At 38.0% G+C, this 21,116-nt stretch overlaps 1 protein-coding gene across 1 annotated transcript in view; it reads right to left on the bottom strand.

Annotated features, from left to right (window-relative positions):
- The window catches only part of LOC124276132 (kinesin-like protein KIF26B), a 205,052-nt gene that overhangs the window by 16,117 nt on the left and 167,819 nt on the right, over positions 1–21,116 (bottom strand). The window contains 3 exon segments of the mRNA XM_046711803.1: positions 3,796–3,940; positions 13,938–14,030; positions 14,484–14,642. Of these exon segments, the coding sequence (XP_046567759.1) occupies positions 3,796–3,940; positions 13,938–14,030; positions 14,484–14,642 (397 nt within the window).

Below are 21,116 nucleotides of genomic sequence, written 5' to 3'. Positions count from 1 at the left end.
TGAGTTCCAAATAACATACACAAATTATTCTGAACACAAAAAGCAAGAGATACATAAAGGAAGCACACTTTTGTGAAACTCAGGTATGTTCTTGATCTTTGAAAAAATTATTATGAACTAGATAAACCCATCCCTTCATAACAGTTTGGCGTTATGTCAAATGTTCTTAAAAATTGAAACATTAACTTCCGAAGAACCAAAGAATGAGCAAATTGGTCAAAATCCAATTCTTTGTAGGACTGCAAAGCATGTTAAATCAAATACCTTCAATTCCATGCATATCAATTTTGCATTTTGCCAAACTGAAATATTTCTTAGCTGAAAATTTCATATCTATTATTCATATTTTTGGTGCAGTTTAATTTAAATGACAAAGGGAAAATTGTAATGGAATTTGAACCTTTAACTAAAAAATCAGAAAAATGGATTGATGTTTGGGTATTTATCAACGCTTAGCCTCAATTTAGTTCATCATATATTAAGAGACTCCCTATGAAGCATAATCAGGCAACCTTTATGAAGAGGATATCAAAGGGGTAATTAGATTCATAATAATTGGTTCCGAGTCCCAAAGGCAACATTAGTGACTTTGGCTAACCCCAATCCAAGAAAATGAGCCACATTTCCAAAAGAATGAGGAGGAATCTTAGACAATATCCATAAATTATATGGTAATTGCAGGAACTGATTTCATGTTTAACAACACTGTTGCGATTAAAGAATGTTGCAAATTACTGGCCAAGTGAGTCACTGCAAAGAACAACACCATTATGGCACCTGTGGTTTTTGTACAATTTACGATTATTAGGACGTCAACTGATGTGTTACATTGTTTGGGTTTTTACCTCCATGTTGAAGAGGCGCCTGAAAAACTATACTAGTGACTCAAATCATCCATATCATTCTGCAATACTTGTGCCAGTGCAGTCTATACATGCACTTCAACCAACAGGAATCTGTTTTAATACAACTGAAAATATGTAAAATATTTGTTTGTGTTTTTATACCCTTGTCATCTAAAAAGCATTGTGATGTTAAAGACGTTTCTTCTTATTTCAATTCCTAACTCTTTCTAACATCTCCCATATGTACCAAAAGCTAGTCCGTTGAAGATATATTTAAATATGTTGGATATATTAATGGCAGCACAATTTACACAATGTTCGACTTTTCCCATTAAATCACTGGAAGGAGTCCTGTACGATTTTATCATGCCGCTTGTGTAAGAACACCACTAGATTTTCCATCTTACAACATAAACCCACTGGGTACTAATAAATTATGGTTGTCAGATGGATACACCATCCCTAACATGGCTACCCCTGAACCCTGATCATCTGAACACAGCAGGGGCAGATAACTCCCATCACAGCAGGGGCAGATAAGCCAACATGGTTTCCTCCAGCCCAGCTGCCAATCACCCAGATAACCTAACAAATTCCAGATTCAAATCTATCTCAGAAACAGCAAGAAGCCTGCAAGTAATTTCACTCTCAGCCTAAACACATTATTTCCTTGAATATGAGTTTTGATTGTAGTAGCAATATGTGGGTTAGTTAAAACTGAAAAACAGGAAAAGAGAGAGAGAGAGAGAGAGAGAGAGAGAGAGAGAGAGAGAGAGAGAGAGAGAGAGAGAGAGAGAGAGAGAGAGAGAGAGAGAGAGAGAGAGAGAGAGAGAGAGAGAGAGAGAGAGAGAGAGAGAGAGAGAGAGAGAGAGATAAAACACAGAATGAGCGGTTATGCTAAAAAACAGTGTGATCGTGTTGTGATTGAAGTTATTAGACTTGTTTCCTTGCAAAAAATATTCGTCCATGAGAGATGAAAGTATATGTTAAAGGTCAACAGACAGACAAAAGATGGAAGCAGCTGTGAGAGAACAGCATTAAACATGTGTACCAAGACTGTTCATTAAATCTCTCAAGAGAATAATTAACACACAAATATGCATGCTCTGCTCGTATGCATTGGCATGCATTTTGCTCTACCCTAATCAAAAATATGTTCCAATCCCTTGAAGTGGTTCAAAGCAACTGAACATAAATACAATATTCAAATCATATTTCACAATTAATTTGCCATCTTGGAAAGGCTAAAAAGCCTCTTTGTTAAAAGGCAAATGTGAACATACTGAAGCAAACATCGGTCATTAATTCACCAGAAAGACTCTTTACCTAATGCAAAATTTTCCATCAGGCTGAAAAATATTCCAGTTATTGCCAGTGACCCCTTTTAACATTGCTGTCCCCTGTCTCATCACACATCCCAGCCAAGTCTACTAACTCCTTGATGTGGAATGATATATCCATACAATTAAAACATTTCTCGGAGATGCCACATCAATTTGGTATAAAACTTTATAGCTGCTGCGCATTTCTCATTACCAAGTATCAAACCATGGCTCCAAAGTCCATATTGATTTTTATGATTATTGACCAAGTAAAGCATCAAAGGAACCTGATGTAGCATAAAAAAGGATAACATTGTTATCTTTTCTGTGTAATAAATACCATCATCAATAAGCCCTCTTTCATAATATTTCACTAAATATTTGGTAAGGAAGGAGTGTTATTTTTCTCATTTATTTCTTAGGCGTGGTAGTAAATAGACATATGTTTTATAATTTCTCACTGGGATGAAAGTGGAAGAACAATATCACATGGCCCAAATATTTTCTGGTTCAAAAACATTGTCACATGAGAACGCTTCAAACCGTTGTATTGTTCTTTGACAACACTTGCATTTTGGATCAAAATCTACATAAACAATGGTATGACATATAAGAATCTATGTTGTAGGTCATTTTCGAACATCTTTTGTCATAATTCAATGCGTAATACTGTAAACATGTAAAAGCATTTCTGAAAGTTCTTTGTTTTTTCTTTGTTTTTGAATGTACTTGTTGATGAAAAGGTGTGTTTTACATACATTATACAACTCATGGCATTTTAACATTTCATTGTTTGTAAACTATAGTATTTCTGGTTTGACTGATGCTTTTATCTCAAGATTATATCTTTACAAGTCTTTGTTCCCTAACAACAGAACCGTAATCGTCCTAACTGTTTCCTATAACAATCTCACTACTAAAAGGAATGTAAAAGATTGAAAGAAGAAGTCCTGTTCCGGTTTCCTTGAAATGGACTATCTGCAATGGCAGCATCGCACTGTCAGGAATTTTACAACCAAAATGTCTTAAGCCAAAGACTACTAGAATTTTAGTAGTCATCCCAAATGTAAGGTTTCTTACACAATATTTCAGCTATCATGGCCCATACTTCTTTTGATAGAAACATTTTGGTGAAGTACATATTTAAATACTATCCCAAGATCCCTTCTGCTGTAGATAAAAAGAACGTAACAAAACATGATACTATGCTCCAGTCCTGGGTGGTTTTCGAGATTAAGTGTTGATGACGTAAAAAGTGCCATGTTAGGAGTAGATATGGTCTGAGTGTTATCAGATTTATTTTTAAGATTGAGAATGATAAGCATGATATATAACATTTAGCAGACTAAGTAAGCCACGAGGCCAGCTACACGTTAACTGTTTTCTCACAACAGCCATGACATGCTATTCCATATCCCCAGTATCTGTTTCATAGTGTGAGTGTATGCTAAGTCCTAAATCCTTCCTTTCTAGAAACTTGCAATGTCCACAAAAAATGAGGTCAACAAAAACATTTCAAAAACAAGTTTCATCAATATTTCTTAAGAAAGCAATGCAGCAGTGCTAAGTTCAAAAGCAAATCGAACTTGTTATCTACAATGTGAATGCATTCTACATAATGTCTCTACCTGTGGGGTACATGGCGCTGTCCATTCACCAGAGCAAGTATGACATTGCCAAGGGCAGAGAGACTCAGGGCAACGTTGTTGGGATCCTTCGACTTGGACGTACTTCCTAGGTCAATCAAGTGTAGTCGACTTCGCCCTCCAGCAACTGAAAAAGAAGAATCCATTTTAAATCAATTATCTTTGTCTGAGTTGATTACAACACTGAAACACGTAATTCTGTTACCACTTCTTGCAGGCTTAGTCTACATGCAAGCCCTCCCTGCTAGAGGCCATGGTGCATAGAAAACCTGAAAAAAATGGCCTAATTTGTAGCTGTATTCCTACAAATTAAGATACATTTTTAATGATTACTTTTACACTAACCTACACATTAAAGAGCTTCCTCAACTGTGATGAACTGAAAATCAATTTTATCTGTGGGAAAGTTTAATATAAATGTAATTGAGTTCCAAATTTACACTGTTTTTCATATCATTAACCACGTACAGATAGTTATTTCAAAATCTGGAAAAACTTATTCCAACATTTCATTCAGTTATTGTATGTCTGCTGCAACAGGAAAATGTCTGAAAAACCTTAGACATTCTATGAAAGTAGGTGAAAAAATATGACACTTACTCTGGACCCCAAGTTGCAGCTTCCAGCCCAACAACCACTCGAAAAGTGAAGGGAAACTATTTTTACGTCAGCTGCTCTAGCTCTGCTAGTTTCCTAGCGCCTCCTGAGGCTAATGCTATTTGTTAGTGAACCAGCAACTTTTTATGATCATATCAGTGAGGTGTAAAATAGTTTCCACAGAGTTTATCATTCAATCGAAAGACTTACACTTATTTCAAGCACAGACCTAATCCATTTGAGTTTACTCAAAAGTGATATTAACAGAAAAAAATAGCCCATAAAACCTGTTGGAAAAAAATCAATTTCCAGAGCGGCCATATCATGAAAACATATCAACAAGCAATCTCTGTCAAATTACAAAAATGAAATTCAATCTCCGTGAAAAAAGGAAAAAATATCTACCTCCAAGAAGCAGTTTGCAGGAAAATATCGTAAATAAATCCAAGCTACCACCAGCTTAAGAGAGGGAAGGAATGAGCCAATTCTGCAACATTCCCCCATGTGAGAAGTCAAGGCCAATGACTACTGCTCTGGAAATCTGATGAATTTACCAGCTTACTGCAGATTTGTAGTCTGTTATCTTGAAGTAGCCTCTAAGCTGACCATCCTCTACTATCTCCTTACCCTGCTAATGACCGTTGCCCGTCACACCAGTTAACTGATCTTACTGGGGCTAAATTCCTTATATCACTTCAACCACAGCCAGAGGTGTTTTAATTGCTGCTTGCCATACCCCCTCCAAGCATCACTCACAAACCAGACTACCCCCTCCCTTGATGTCTGGTGAGACATTGCATTGTTCATTTCATCCCTGAACCCGTCAATTTCAATGGTGACACTTACACTCGAGCTGTGTCTACACATGTCAATTGTTGTCTAGCATGTAACTGACACCTCACAATGCATGTAAATCACTGCATTGTAGATACTTATCTCTCCCACTCTGGTTTATGGTATGTGTTAATACCTGGTACTGATGTTTTTATAGCCTTTCAAGGGGATTAAGTCCGATTGGCTACATCATTCACTTATAAGAGCTACATATACTCATTAAACAAGGTCATTGTCCGATGATACAACATTGTGTATATTAGTTCTTTGAGCCTGAACGTGCCTCATTGTCACTCCTAAATAAAGGTCCAGGTATCTTTACAGGTAATTAGCATTTAATTGCCTATGATGGCCTTAGGCCATGTGTGTTAATTTACCTTGTTCTACTATAAACACAATAGATTAGACCAATTAATTCAGTTTCATAGACGAGTCAATTATTTCATGATCTAGTGTAAATATTTTGACAGTGTTTATTTGATGTATTAACTTATTTCAGTAAATATATAAATAACAAATTACTTTTCCTCTTTGATCATCAGAGTGTAAAGTGACTTCAGTACTCTCATAACACTAATAAGAACAAGAAAGTCAATGTTTTGCTAATATATTGCAAATAGGATGACTTCTTTAATTTAGAAACTGTCACGATGATCAATTTCTCTACAAGATGTTAAGGATTCCCCAACTTTTGTTAGATAAAAATATGACAGATTGAAGAGGAGCATCATAAAACTAATGTTTCCGAGGAAAACTTACATGACCATTTTCTAGTAGCATATATATTTCCAGGTTTATGATGTAGAAATCAAAGGCAAAATATTCTTTAAAAAATACACTTTTAGTGTTTCAATTGTTTACACAGATACAATGGTAAACTAACAAACCGATGGCATTCTTTGAAGCAGTTTAACAGTGCGCCAAAGGTGTGTGGTGATTTCAGTGTGAGACCATAAACAAGCCTGATGACCAATTTAAAGGGAAGAGGCTTTCCTTGAGTCTAGACTGGAGGCAAACATGAAAGATGTTCCTTGATAATGAGAGAAAGATGGTCCCTTTCAGTGAAAGAGGAACCGTTTAGTGACAGATTTATACCATGTATCTATGTTTTTGCGTTGTGCCCTATGAATCATCGGTACCAATGAAGCATGGTTCTCACTCAACCATCCCTCGTTTGTTTATTTTGAAGAGACTATTGACAAGATGGAGACGGAAGAAGATTTTTTTTAATCTAACTCATCTGTGAATGATTTGGAAAAATAAATAGACAATATTTCATACAAATTGGTTCCATGGTGACAATTAATTATTTCGTCTCATCTTTTATGGATTTGGATACTTTTAAGCTCTAACCAAATTGTCTGTTTTTCAATTTTGATTAATTTTGGCAGAACAAACACTGTTTAATCCAGTTTGTCTTCAAACCAATATTTTTTGTTATTCCCAACTGAAGCAAAGGCAGAAATTGAACCTAATATCTTTTAAGTCTGAAACAATAATCTGTTCCTGCCAAAGATTCTTGCAGAAAAGAAAAGAAAGCCATGGTTAGAGCTAATAACAAGGATAAGATGTAAAACTTTGTGGAAAAAGACTTCTAGGTTAATACATATACCAGTTGGTAACAACGTAAGAACTCATATCAAAACATCACTAAATCAATGTAATCGACCAGAATGATTACCTTTAATGCTGTTCATTTTTCCTTATTTACTTACCAACTTCCCGGAATGCCAATCAAACAGTGGAATCAGTACACAACTTACAATAATGTGCCACACTATGTAACATATGTATGTATGGTATATTGTGTTTATTTACTTCATTTGTAAATATACATGTACTCTAAATGTTACCGACCGCCTCCGTGGTGTAGTGGTTAGAGCGTCCGCCTGGAGAGCGGAAGGTCCTGGGTTCGATCCCCGACAGCGTCATACCAAAAGACGTTAAAATATGGTACTTGTTGGTCCCTGCCTGGCGCTCGGCATTCATGGGTACAACAAGGACTGGTCGGCTTGGAGTCAGTATAATGTGTCTGATTGGGGTATTCATGCTTCACTGCGGCATGGTATCTCAGTGGGCTAGCACTATAAAACCAGCTTAAGTCTGGGCTAGTACAAGCAGCCGCACATACACATACACACGCATGCACGTCGTCATATGAGCGAAATATTCTCAAGCACGACGTAAAACCCAATTTCACCTCACCTCACCTAAATGTTACCTTATGTTTGTGTACACTGAATGTATGCATGTCTTCAAAACTGCCTCAGTTCCATATTGGAATTCTTTTTATCTAACAAATATATCTTACCTTATCCTTTCTTTTGATTTCAATTTGCCTTTTTGAGAAAGCTAAGATATCATGTCGACATAAGAGCTGAGTATCATCATAATGTCATTTCAGCAAGCAAATATATTTCAACTTATCCTATTTTTTAATTTCAATTTCTTTTTGAGAAAGCTAAGATACCATTTTAATTCCAACATGAGCTGAGTATCATCATAATCTGGCTCATTCCTGCATAGCATCCCCTTACCCCCAAATGGAGCCCCATCCCCTCCCTCGGCCACCGTTTGCCAGCTGTGAACACACACAGCTCAGCATCAGCAACAACAAACATCTCCTGGAGACATGTATCATTGTCAATGGAGTCTGCTACCCACAACGTGATACAGGCAGTTAGCTGTAGATGAGGCCATAATTGCCTGGATCTGATGAAGCATTTGAGTTCAGGGATGCCTTGGCATTTCCCATTTTATAGGCTTCAAATTCATCATGCTGAGCGCGGAATGATTTGAAAAATCCAGATATTATTCATGTAAGTTTAGAAAGTTGACTGAAGTGATGTTATTGTAAATCTGATCACATGGAGAATCATGTCTGTCGGTGTTTAATCTGAAAGCTTATAAAAAAGCCTACCAAGATTACAACTTTTGGGGTTCAACACTGCTGTGGTTTGTGAGTAAGACACAGGACCAGTTTAAATTTGGAGGGAATAGTTTTTGTTTCACAAAGCACTGACAGACATGAGCTGTGAAGTAGTTAGATTTAGCTCATGGTGTCTGTCCCTTGTACCAGAGACCATATAATATATTATCTATTATATGGTCGCTGCTTGTACTTGAATATGTTCTCGTCACGATATGGCTGAAATATTGCCGATGTGACGTTAAATATTAACTCACTCACTCTCTGCTTGTACTTGATAGTTTCTAACTCTGAGTGGGTGAGTGAGTTTAGTTTTACGCCACTTTTAGCAACATTCCAGCAGTATCACGATGGGGGACACTAGAAACAGGCTTCACACATTGTATCTATGTGGGGAATCAAACCCAGGCCTTCAGTGTGACAAGTGAACGCTTTAACCACTAGGCTTCCCCACCGCCCCTTGTAACTATGAAGAAATCCGACAATTCTGCGTTGCACTGAATACCACAGATTTACACATTCAATGGCTTATGCAAACATAAATGTTTTTCTCCAGACAAAACATGACAAAACTGACATGTAATCACCATTATCATTATAATAAGAATCTTGAACACTCGTGCCGATGTCAAATGTCAAAGCAGAAAGATAAATATGACAATTTGCTAGAATCAACAGGGAGATGGTGTCAGGCCTCACACCTCCGAACAAGTTGATAAACTATCTCTCTCCGAACAAACATAATCTTCTGGCACGCAAAATAAAGAGATAACTACGACCTGTTTGACACATTCTCGCAAAAAGTCAAATAAAAACATCCTGTAGGAGCAGCGACATTTTGATACAAGTAATTCCGTGTTGATGAAGACCCTCCTGTCAAGGGACAAGTCAGGGCTAATTTAATGAACTTAAACATGGACTGAATTTAAAATGAGCTGGTAAGTCCAGAGGGGGCTTGTTAGAACCCAAGAGGCACGGTTTTCATCATTTGACATAAGCCCTAGAATCCGTTGGTCCTAGGGCATGCACTTGAATGAACCTGAAATGTTGCATTATGGGATACCTTCCTCCACTTATCACTTTAAACAAGTACATGCAAGACGGAAGCCAAATGTTGCCTTATTAAAAACAGTTTGTTTAAACTGTCACTTAGGGAAAGATCTCTGGCTAATTTTTTCAGCCGAGTCTCACTATGCAGTATTGACAGACTTGGAGGAAGTGTACTTGTTGGCATGGCAGTCTGTGGAAGATTCTCAACTGGATTTTGACCCTGGTGAAAATATCACTGTGTCTGGTCTCTTGTGGAAGAGAATTGATGGAAACTTTGATCAGGCATGTAATTTGTAGTATAGCTCGACAAACCCAGTCAGCTCACAGAACAGACATCATAAATGGAATGACCTATGTTTCTATAGGGTTAAGAACGGGGTGATCAAGTGTAGATTTGGGTGATGAATCAACTGTGGGTAACAGCAGAAACTACTAATATTTCTTTGATAAAAGAAGGGTCTCTTTCAGACCCAGGAGCATTTTTTCCAAAACCATCAACCACGAATAGCTGCAATAATGCTGATGTGGCTTAAAGTATATATCTACTCACTGAATGATTTACCCACTAAAACAAACAGCCTTTATTTCAATCACATCCTCCGATCCTATCCATATTAAAGCTTCAAGATCAGATCTTGCATATTATAAACCATGTGTTCCGACAAAAACGTCTAGTAGATGACATTTGTTCTGAATCAGTAGGTTGATTGGTGGAATTATGTTCCTGGACCCATTTCTTGACGGGATCATAGCTTTATGGCAGTTGTACCGGTAATTGTTAAACAGTGGAAGTTACGATCACCTTAGCGCCACCATCTTTTTGTGGAACAGCGCCCTAGACTATAGTGCTACACGAAGGGTGAGTGAGCAAATGTGTGTGCTTTCACCAATAAAATTCTCGATTCTCATGATCTGCCTGTCCAAAAATCTCTTTCCCCCTGATACCTTTTTATTATTCTGAGCTGTTAAGAAATAACATTGAAGTCAAGTTATGTCTTTGCTCCAGATTCCAACTTTTTTAACATACCTGGAGATTAATTATATTGTATCTCCATACAAACGAAACCTGTCATGGCTACCATGACTGACTGAGTTTGGTTTTACGCCGCTTTTAGCAATATTCCAGCAACATCACGGTGGGGGACACCAGAAATGGGCTTCACACATTGTACCCATGTGGGGATTCGAACCCGGGTCTATGGCGTGACGAGCCAACGCTTTAACCACTAGGCTACCCCACCGCCCCCATGGCTACCATGACTCAAGCAAAGACTGGTATGATGTGGAACAAGGAGGAAGGATTAAAACCAAGACCTTCTGAAGGTACAACCACTATAGGAGTGGGTGTAGTGGATGATTTACAAGCACACATTGTTTCTGTTCCACTGTTAGTCCATCTAGACTCTGGGCGGCAGTCTAGTGGTTAAAGCGTTGGCTCATCACACCGAAAAAACAGGTTCAATTCCACACATTAGTACAATACGTGAACCCCATTTCTGGTGTACCCCATTGTGATATTGCTGGAATATTGCTAAAAGTGGCGAATAACTAACTCACTCACTCACCATCTAGACTAGATTATTCACAACAGTTATGACATTGCTGTAATTTTGGGCTGCAGTACCAGAAACATACACTCACTAACTCTCCAATGGAATCACAAGCAGGGATGGACATAGCCTTGCGCCAAGGCTGTACTGAGTGCTAAGTACATGGATGAATACTAATTCAATCCTTTAAAGAGGCAAGTCAAGATAAGTGGGCTACGTCTAAGGACACCAGTCAGTGAGAGAGAGGGACAATGTGTTCTTTTCATTTATATCTCCCGGTGTAAAGGGGTTTTGACGATGTAAGACAAAAGTAATTTTTATGTTTAATATCATTAAAAGTTCTTATTTTACTAACCTTGAGTGATGAAGGATATATTCATCTATTTCACACAAAAATATCAAGTCTTTCCTACAAAAATAGCGTTGATGACATCCTATCAGCGAAACCGTTGCCGCTCTCAACATCTGGGGATTTTGTATGGGTTTTTGATGATCAGCCATATTTTTCGCTCCGCATGGTGAGGGAGTGTTGTGATAACGTGGCTTCCTATTTACAAATTGCCTGTCACAAGCAGACGACTGATCTTGCTGAATTTTCTCTTTCTATTTCTTGTTCTAAAGGCAGTTGATTTTGCATCTGAAGTGGTATTAACGATCATGGGTAAATAATTTTGATGTTTGTTTGCTTTCTATATAACTTAACTTTCGGATTTCAGTCGTCAATAAAAGTTCTCAAGACAGCCACTGGTCATCCGCCCTACCGATCAGCCACTGGTCATCCGCCCTACCGATCAGCCACTGGTCATCCGCCCTACCGATCAGCCACTGGTCATCCGCCCTACCGATCAGCCACTGGTCATCCACCCTACCGATCAGCCACTGGTCATCAGCCCTACCGATCAGCCACTGGTCATCCACCCTACCGATCAGCCACTGGTCATCCGCCCTACCGATCAGCCACTGGTCATCAGCCCTACCGATCAGCCACTGGTCATCAGCCCTACCAATCAAATTACTTGTGCACTCCGATCGCACACCTACTCCATCGATATAGTGCGAGCAATGCAATCGTCGAAATCCACCAGAACATCGAATTCAGCTCGTTTTGGGATCTTTTATAAATTATCACTTCAGCTATTAATTACTACCTAAAAGACTCATGAGGCTATTACAAATATATCACACATCATTTCATGTGGAGATGACAAGGTACATTTCACAACTTTCATCTATAAATTTGTATGTTTTGACACTGAAATGTTAGACAATATTTTTCAACAACATGTATATTTAATTAAACAAACAAGAAGTGGTTATGTAATGGGGATGTATTTGAAATAGATATTAACTTGTGTTTTTGAAACTTGAGATTGCTGACTCGCTGCAAAATGTGATAATTTTGTTAATTTTTTAGTCAGGTGTACATTTTCTTTTGCCCAACATTCAATTATTGATTACAAAATTTGAGTCCCGGTTGTAGTGAAACCTGAAGATGGAAGGCTCTTGTTTCTAATGACTACATATGACTTTGAAGGTATATAGCCACAAGCCTATCCGCTCACGTAAAGGTTTCCAATGTGCTTGTAGGTCTTAATAAATGTCGAATTTCCTTCATGCCTAAGGAGCTTAACTTACTTCAGATATCATTCATATCTTAAATACTATTCATGATGCAAAACTACTGACCGGTGTACTCTTTATTTCCATACTATGGAGATTTTATTGTTGTATTGATAGCCATGTACCTACAAAATGTGGGCAAATGTTCTGTAGGCCTTTCCGTATAAACTGATACAATCTTTCCCTAGAGAAGCCGGAGGTTGTACATGCCTATCACTTTCATCAGTACCACACCCGGAATTATGACCTGTTTGTTGATAAAAAACTGAGTCATTATTTCCGCTTTCACAGTATCAAGATGATTGTGGCCTTTATGGGCAGGTAAATGTAGACATGAATAGGTCGGTGTTCTCATTAATACGGTTCACAAGAAGATAGGGATGACAGATTCCTAGGACCATTAAATAGTATTATATATTATGGGTAGAGAACAGCCTTGCTGCACCAAAGAAAAGGCCCATTTCATTCTGATTCAAGAAGGGTGAGGTGGGTGAGGTGAAATTGGGTTTAACGTCGTGCTTGAGAATATTTTGCTCATATGATGACGTGCATGCGTGTGTATGTGTATGTGCGGCTGCTTATACTAGCCCAGACTTAAGCTGGTTTTATAGTGCTAGCCCACTGAGATACCATGCCACAGTGAAGGATGAATACCCCACTCAGACACATTATACTGACTCCGAGTCGACCAGTCCTTGTTGTATCCATGAATGCCGAGCGCCAGGCAGAGACCAACAAGTACCATGTTTTATGTCTTTTGGTATGACGCAGTCGGGGATCGAACCCGTGACCTTCCGCTCTCTGGGCGGACGCTCTAACCACTACACCACGGAGGCCGTCGATTTAAGAAGGGAAAACACTTGTCATTCAAGTTTACTATAGGAACAACCAATGTTTTTTCACTTAGTAAAGGAAAAACTCATGTAATTCCAGTTAATGAAAAGGAAAATAGGAAAACAAATAGGAAAAAAACATCTTGGGTAACGAAAAGGAAAAGTCATTCAGAATTGTGAAACAGTAAAGAAACCAATGTTTTTCAGGTTTATGTTAAGGAAGCCCTTTGTCATTAAAATTAAATAAAAAACCCATGTTTTTCAAGCTTTTCAAATGAAACTCCAGTCCCAGTTCACAAATCTTGGTAATAAGCAAGTATAGATAGGTACAGAAACAAATGATTGAAAATAAAAAAAATGTGGATTTTTTTAGTAATATGTTCCATGATTGACTGGCCAAAACTACATGGAATCATAGAAACAAATGATCTGAATTTTCTTATTCAAAGGAGCGGTGGGGTAGCCTTGTGGTTAAAGCATTCGCTCATCACGTCAAATACCCGGGTTCGATTTCCACATGGCTACAATGTGTGAAGCCCATTCCTGGTGTCCCCTGCTGTGATATTGCTGGAATATTGCTAAAAGCAGCGTAAAACTACCGGTAAACACACTCACTCTTATTCATAGTTTGCTTGGAAAAAAAATAACTGCTAATTATTTTATTTAAGGTTTGGCTGGAGAAAGCCCCAGGTGATTAGGATGGGGACTCACCTCCAGGAAGTCCAGCCTTGGTGTTGGTCTTTTCAATACGGTACTGATACACATGAAGAGTGAATAACACATGGGACGACCTCCCTTCCTCATCTGAAGGAGAACGATCACCAATTTGTTAACAATTCTTGACAAAGACAAATAATGCACAATTTGTTTCAAAACAAACAAAAAAGCTTCAGTGAACAAGTAAATTCCTTTCAAACGAAACATCAAACATTATCACATAAATAGGTGCACACATTGTATCACTTTTCACCTCAATGAATCCACATGGCAAAGGGAAATATTTGACAAAATTGGTTTCAAACTTAACGAAAGCTTCACTGAAAGCGTAACGTTTCTTTCAAATACAACATAAAAGATCATCTCATCAAATGGCACACATATTGAACCATATTTCTTCTTAATGGACCCTTTGATCTCCAGGATAAAGAATTCGATTTAGTTTTATTCACAGCATGATTTTGTCCCAATATTGAACTACTATTTTAAGAATCGGATAATGGTAAGGTATGAAAGAATTGAAGGTTCCAGCATGCTTACCAACAGGCGACCTTGCAGCAAGTGCAGCATCCAGGTAAAAGGCTGCTTTCTCCGCTGTTGGTGCTCTTAGTTCACTTTGATTCTCGAGCTGGGTACCACAGATAGGGTCCTCCCTTAAGTATACTCCTGGAGCTGTGCCTACTCCAGTTGTCTCTTGACCTGGAGGCAAACAGAGAATGTATGAAGACATTTCAGAGTTTTCTGTAAGCAACACTTGAAATATCAAGACAAGTGGAAGATTCTGCATTGGATGTTAAGTGAAACAAAAGATTAAAGTGAAGATTAAAGTTAACATGTTTTATATGGGATTACACTCTCTCAGTAAAGTACAGATTCTAGTACGTTGTTGGGTTGAGTCCCAACACTTTCTAATTTGACCACTTTCTAAAATGGCATTGTGTATTCAAGATAATTTTTTATATATTTTGGGGGTTCACAGATCTTTATTAATAATAGCCTGGTTGGTATATGGAGGAAAAATAGAAAATAAACTTAAGATCTGTTGCCATGTGAGCAGTGGTAGTTGTGATTGTCTGATTGAATGAGTTATAATCCTGAAACAGCAAAGGGACATAACTATTTATATAAAATTGTAAATCTTTGACTGGCCACTAGCTGAAGCATGGAAAAGAGAGATTACCAAATGAAAAACATTGAGTACACTTGAACAGAACAGCTAGCAGTGACATTTTTGTTACAGCAGTTTAAATACTATTCGTGTAGATTTAATCAGATCCATCTTGAAAACAATAGCGTTTCATAAAACCTTCACATCAACCAGAACGTTGCGGAAGTCAAAACAAACATTAACATAACCTGAATATCATGTACCATCTTCGTCTGTAATGTGTGTTGAATCATTCCCACTGATTTATTTTTCTAACTTTGTTCATTTGTTTGCAGGCATTTGTAAACATGTACAGTAAAAGCAACCTAGAGGAATGAAAACACGCATGTGCCTGACTGTATACATATAACCCATGTACTTCGCTACATCTGGCTAATCATGAACTTTCTCTACCAAAACCATCCAGACGCTCTCAACAACAAACCCTTCCTCCACCAATTAAACCCAGCCTTTCAAATTGTCTGAGCACCAGGCCTACATTTCCTTCAAATCATTTGAAGATCATCAGCCATCTTCAAGGAGGACATACTGAAGCCTCTGACACAAGCAAATCATCTCCCATTTCATTGTGTTTAGCAAGTTTTGACGGGACTTAATGTAGCTTGCCTTTAGGACCATGATGCACCGCGCAGGATGAGGACGTTTGTTGATTGTACAAATACATGCACGCAAACCATCCGTTGGTGCATCAACAAACACGCATAGTGGAAACAAACATAGGCCCCTGGAAGTGAACATTACTGACTGTTTAGAAGAATGGTATCACTCACAAAGTTAACTGTCTTTCCACTGATAGTGCTTCATTCTTGAAGGATTGGTCAGTTTCCTGTTCGGAATGGTCCAACAGTTACTGTGATGAATCTGTTTGTACCATTAATACCCAGGGAACGTTGTGTTGAGGGTTTTGTTTGAACCTCATTAATCAATATTTCAGTCCTATCATTCATTGGGCACAAAGAACGGCTTTACAAACTGTACAGATGTGGGAATCAAACTTGACATATCAGCTACAGAGCAAACGCTTTAACCTGAAAGCTTCCCTGGCAGGATATCTAAAAACAATTGAATACTGCTGGAAAAGTTTGAATCACTGCATAGCACTGTCTACAAAACCCCTTGAAACATACATTCTATGATAGTGTTATCAGAGACGTCTTTGGAATATGTAAAGTATTTTTTGCTTTTAAACTGACTTGAATAGATATCATTCAAATGGTCCATAAAATAACTTTCAGTTTGGCAAACAACCCTATTTTTAAAAATGAGAAGCAGACTTTTTGCTCATTTTTCAAATTTTCATATAACCTTCCAACCTTTGTTTAAAAAAAACACCTCCTAAAGGAAGAAAACAGAATGTTGATATTTCTATGATAAGAAAAAGACCTGACATATCTTGCAACAAAAAAAATATGAACCATGTCAAATTATCTTGACAAATTAGGGACAGTACTATAAAACACATATCTCAACAAAATTACCCACAAGCTAATTGAAAAAATGACAGGCGACGCATTACTCAACCAAAGCAAACTAATAACCACAGTTTCATCTTTTAGCTGCAGACGTAGAGAGGTCAGAGTTGGGTCCGACATCGATACATTCTGTGTTGTTTGTATAGCCCAAGCTTTGCCTACATCATCCTATCAACCGTTCCTCCAGAAGAAGGGGCAAATTATGACATAGGGACATGCAACCGCCCGGGTAGACATTGACAGCAGCCGAAGTTGTCGGAGTCAGCGACGATTGATTGATGGGGAGAGTGGAAGGGACGAGATGTGTCAAGATGCACACATTACCGCCACTGCTATAGATTGCTTAACTAACATTGTGCCTGTTACTGCCTTTCCCTGCTAGGCTTGAAGAAGAAGGAAGAGCCTCCACGAAACAGCCAGGCTCGAAGTGGGCAATTGATGAGAAATCAATCAATGGCCTCGTCAAATATTGACCTATGCAGATAGTAAAGAAGAGTTTATCTTCCACAGACGCCGTGCTGTGAACTCGACACTTTCTTGATTTCTGGCGTCAAAATACTTTAGCTTTTTCTAATACATTGTAGATGAGATTTTAGGGTTTGAATATGCTCTTCAGTGTGAGACTGTTCGTAAAATACATATTTACTGAAATGAATGCAGAGACAGTTGCTGATTCGATAGCATAGGTCAGTAAAGTTTAATAATGAACTTTCCATAAAGCTAAATTGAATTTTGTACATTTTTTGTGAAAGTTAACAGAACGTGGATATGTTCTTCCTTTCATACATTACAACCAGAAATTGGACACAGAATCTTATTTGAACTAATGAAGAAAAAGAAGTACTGCTGTTTTGTATTTTCTTCAGCAGAATAAATCTTCATGAACGAATTTACGATTGCCAAAGTGAGTTGCCAATAATGACCCTTGACTCTGTTGCCATGTCGTGATTACGAATCGACAATAATCCCTGGATGCTGGGAATTAGATGCTGACGCAATCAAACTGGTGGTGATGGCATCCAGAAATCACGACAACAGTCACACTTGATAAAAAACAGTCTTTTCCGTTTTTTATCAAAAAAGGACTTTCCACAAATGATCACATGCAAATGAAATTGAATTACTGGTTGCGACCTGGGAACATTTTGGTGTGTGACCAGGGTTGAGTTAACAGAAACGCACAGCTGAAGGCCTGGCGATCTTAATCGATCCAAGAATTAGTTTCCTTACTGTAGAACTCCGTACATGACAATTCAGAGTGATTCTTAATTGAATCATTTCCCGCAGTAGTTGATAGAGCGAGAGAAAAGGATGCAGAGAGGGCCTTAGCAAGCATTTCCTATGAGTGTCACACAATGTTCAGAAGCGTAGTCATGGCTGACTTCCCCTACCCAATACAAGCTGTCACACCATGGCAAATTCTTCAGCTACTCTCTTATTGAGCAGTGATCTCGAAACATCCGCCACTTGTGGCTTGTTACATCCGTTTTATCTCAAAACTGGTGAGCCACTGCTGTTTTGCACTATTTGTTAGGCCTCGTGCTCTCCATGGGTGCTGGATTGTGATCACCATGTATTTGGGCTGCTGTTAGCAACAGTTTGGGGGAGGTTGTAGGAGATCGGCCTGATTTAGCAGGAATTGCTTTGGTTATGTACCACACCATCTTGAAAGTATTTTCTGGTTAGATTTATTGCACTGGAAATGGAAAGGGTCTTCACTTCAGAAGCAAACACTCTGAAAGATGTCCACTTCATAATACAAACCATCCTGATCGGGATACTTCTCATCTAAATATCACCCATCAATGCTAATTAACGTTCTTGTATCTCTACAAATTGCCAGAAGTTAATAATAAGTGGGTTTTGAACATATATTTCATAAATGATTGATTCTTATTAGCTAAAATTGGTCATGTTTGTTCGTTTTACAATATGGGGTTCATGTAAGCTACAGGAGGTCTATAGAGATGTGACTGGATGATATTCCATCGTTTTATTGAAACAGACATAACAGCTCAGATTTTCCTAAATCAACCCTAAAATCTTTATCCAAGCAATCCTATTTCCCCTGGTTAGAATTCCTTTCATAATGTATTTGTACAATGTCTGCGAATGGTATCCCTGATAGCCATGGTCCGAATAAGAAATGATAGCGATTGCCTTGTGTAGAAAAAATACATCAAAGTAGGAGTTAAATCACTTTCAACAGTGTCTGGGTTGCTTCTTGTCCCATTGATGATACTAGGGCGTCACTACTGCATATACTGCACATTATGTGCACGTTAAGGGCATCTTCTTAGCATCTGCATCTAATCAATGTCATTACTCCAGTCTGATAGTTGTCAGATCATTGGCCCCACACATTATGAACAGCAGGCTCAATTTCCCATAATACAAATAGATATTATAAAGACAATCTCCAACTGGTAATTAAGAACACTTTCCGATCCAATTAATTAGTTTGTGAGTCACGCTTTTCCAATGTGATGGCATGCAGTTGAAGAATCTAATTTGCAATGGTCTGCTTATCAAACAACATTGAATAGCTTGCAATGAGATTTAGAAGCAACAATCACAGGCTGTTGTGTATTACTCAGAATGGTTTGTGCTGAAGAGGGGAAGATTAAATCCTTTTGTCCTCGTCACAGTTTCGGGGATCTCATTGGCAGAACATGTTAGGATAACATCGACGGATCTGCATGTTGCCTGTTCTTTCTAAAGCCTTGTTTGCTTCTGGTTAATAAGGTTTCATCTTTTGTTAGCTAATAAGTCCTAAGGAATGTCGGAATTGGTCTGTGATGCTATTGTGGTATGAGGAATCGTTTTTGACAGAGGCCTCTTTCAAGATCAATTTGTTGCACTGAGAAAACTTGGCCATTATGCCCTGAACAAAGTCATCTGAAGGAGCGGTTGCATTGCTTGATTTGACAACAATTCAAACAGGATTTTTTTCAAATCTCTGCTTCCTTTATCAAAGGTTTGCAAATTTTCAATTCATGATAAAATTACACAAAAATTTCACAGAAGAAATCCGTTGATAATCATAATTCCGAGCAGGAATAAAAAATTGGATTTTAAGAATTCTTGACTCAAATTGATTTTTGCATTGAAAAGGAATTGGAATGTTGAAACCCTCTGAAGAACATTGCAAATATCATTTCTTTTAAGATAATAGGTTGAATTCAAGGAATCAAACCAAAGTATGGCTATGGAAGTTAAGCTGACTTCTCCAATGGCACAAGGTGATACAAAGCTCTTGTAGAACATTACGACATACAACAGTGCTATTAATGAGTTATCCAAAAGTTCCCAATAAACATCACAGCAACTGTACATGAACAACATAGTTTCGGACTAATTCTGCTTTGATAAAAAGTCTTTGTACGCATTTACACAGATCTCCGATGCATGTTACAGACATGTTTGAAAGAAACTTGAATCGCTTGCCATTAAGCTTGATTATATTCCCAACCTGAGGTTTAGAATATCCTACCAGATTTCAAGACCACCAGCAAGGCGGACTCCTAAGGTATTATATCCTAGCCAGAGATATAGAATCATGGACCCAACATGTCGGGCATGTAGAACATGATCTATGGAGATCTCAACCCCTCGTGCTCAAACTATTCTGCGTTTTCAAATTCCTGCTTAATTTTTCATTCACAAATAGAACACCCTGGTATGGAGAAGTTTTGTATTTCATAAATGTGGTGATTTGAGCACATAACAAATTCTTTTTAGGCCTGGGTTTTCTCAGAAGTTATTTGATGTGGAATTTTGAATGGTATTATGTTGGTCTAGCTAATTCTAACAATTATAGCCCGAATATGATGAAATTGATGGTCGGAGTGTCTAAACATGCAACGGAGTTGGTGATAATGGACATTTTGAAATATTATCGCACATAATTGTGAGTCATATTGACCTTGACTGGTCAGAACACTTCATTTAAATTTTTTTGTTAAAGTTTTTCTAAACACAAACATTTAATACTTGACAAACAAGTTTAACACTTATGATGACAAAGCTAAAAGGACTGAATTTTGAAGATTACAACTGAAATCAAATATTTCATCAAGTTGCAGGCTCTGAAACACTTAAGTTGGTAATGGCATAAAATTCATGAAATCGTGATACTTTGAGGGAAATCATGGAGTCCATATTCCATGAAATGTGCAAGTAGCTTTGCGTAGATACGTTAGATAAACAGTTTAAAATTCATTAATTCATTAATTCATGGAATCTGGAGGGATATCATGAGATCTGCGTGTTATAAAATGCCTGGGTATCCATGGGCAACTACAGTCCTGGTATTTCATGGCAGCATGCTAAGAAGTGGACCGACCAGTCAGGACACTTAAAGAGAGATGGGGCAGAGGGCAATTGGTAGCCCCAGCAACTTGGATTCAAGTCATTCAAAAAACCACTTAGTTTGTCTGCTAACTAAAATCTCATGATGTAGATCAATCTCGAAGCTGATGATTACCTTAATTACACATAGACATTGTCTCAGTTCCACACATGGTCCTGATT

The sequence above is a fragment of the Haliotis rubra genome, unplaced genomic scaffold, assembly GCF_003918875.1.
Source record: "Haliotis rubra isolate DU_JTF1 unplaced genomic scaffold, ASM391887v1 Scf206, whole genome shotgun sequence".
Classification (NCBI taxonomy): domain Eukaryota; kingdom Metazoa; phylum Mollusca; class Gastropoda; order Lepetellida; family Haliotidae; genus Haliotis; species Haliotis rubra.
This window is presented reverse-complemented; position numbering and strand designations above follow the sequence as displayed.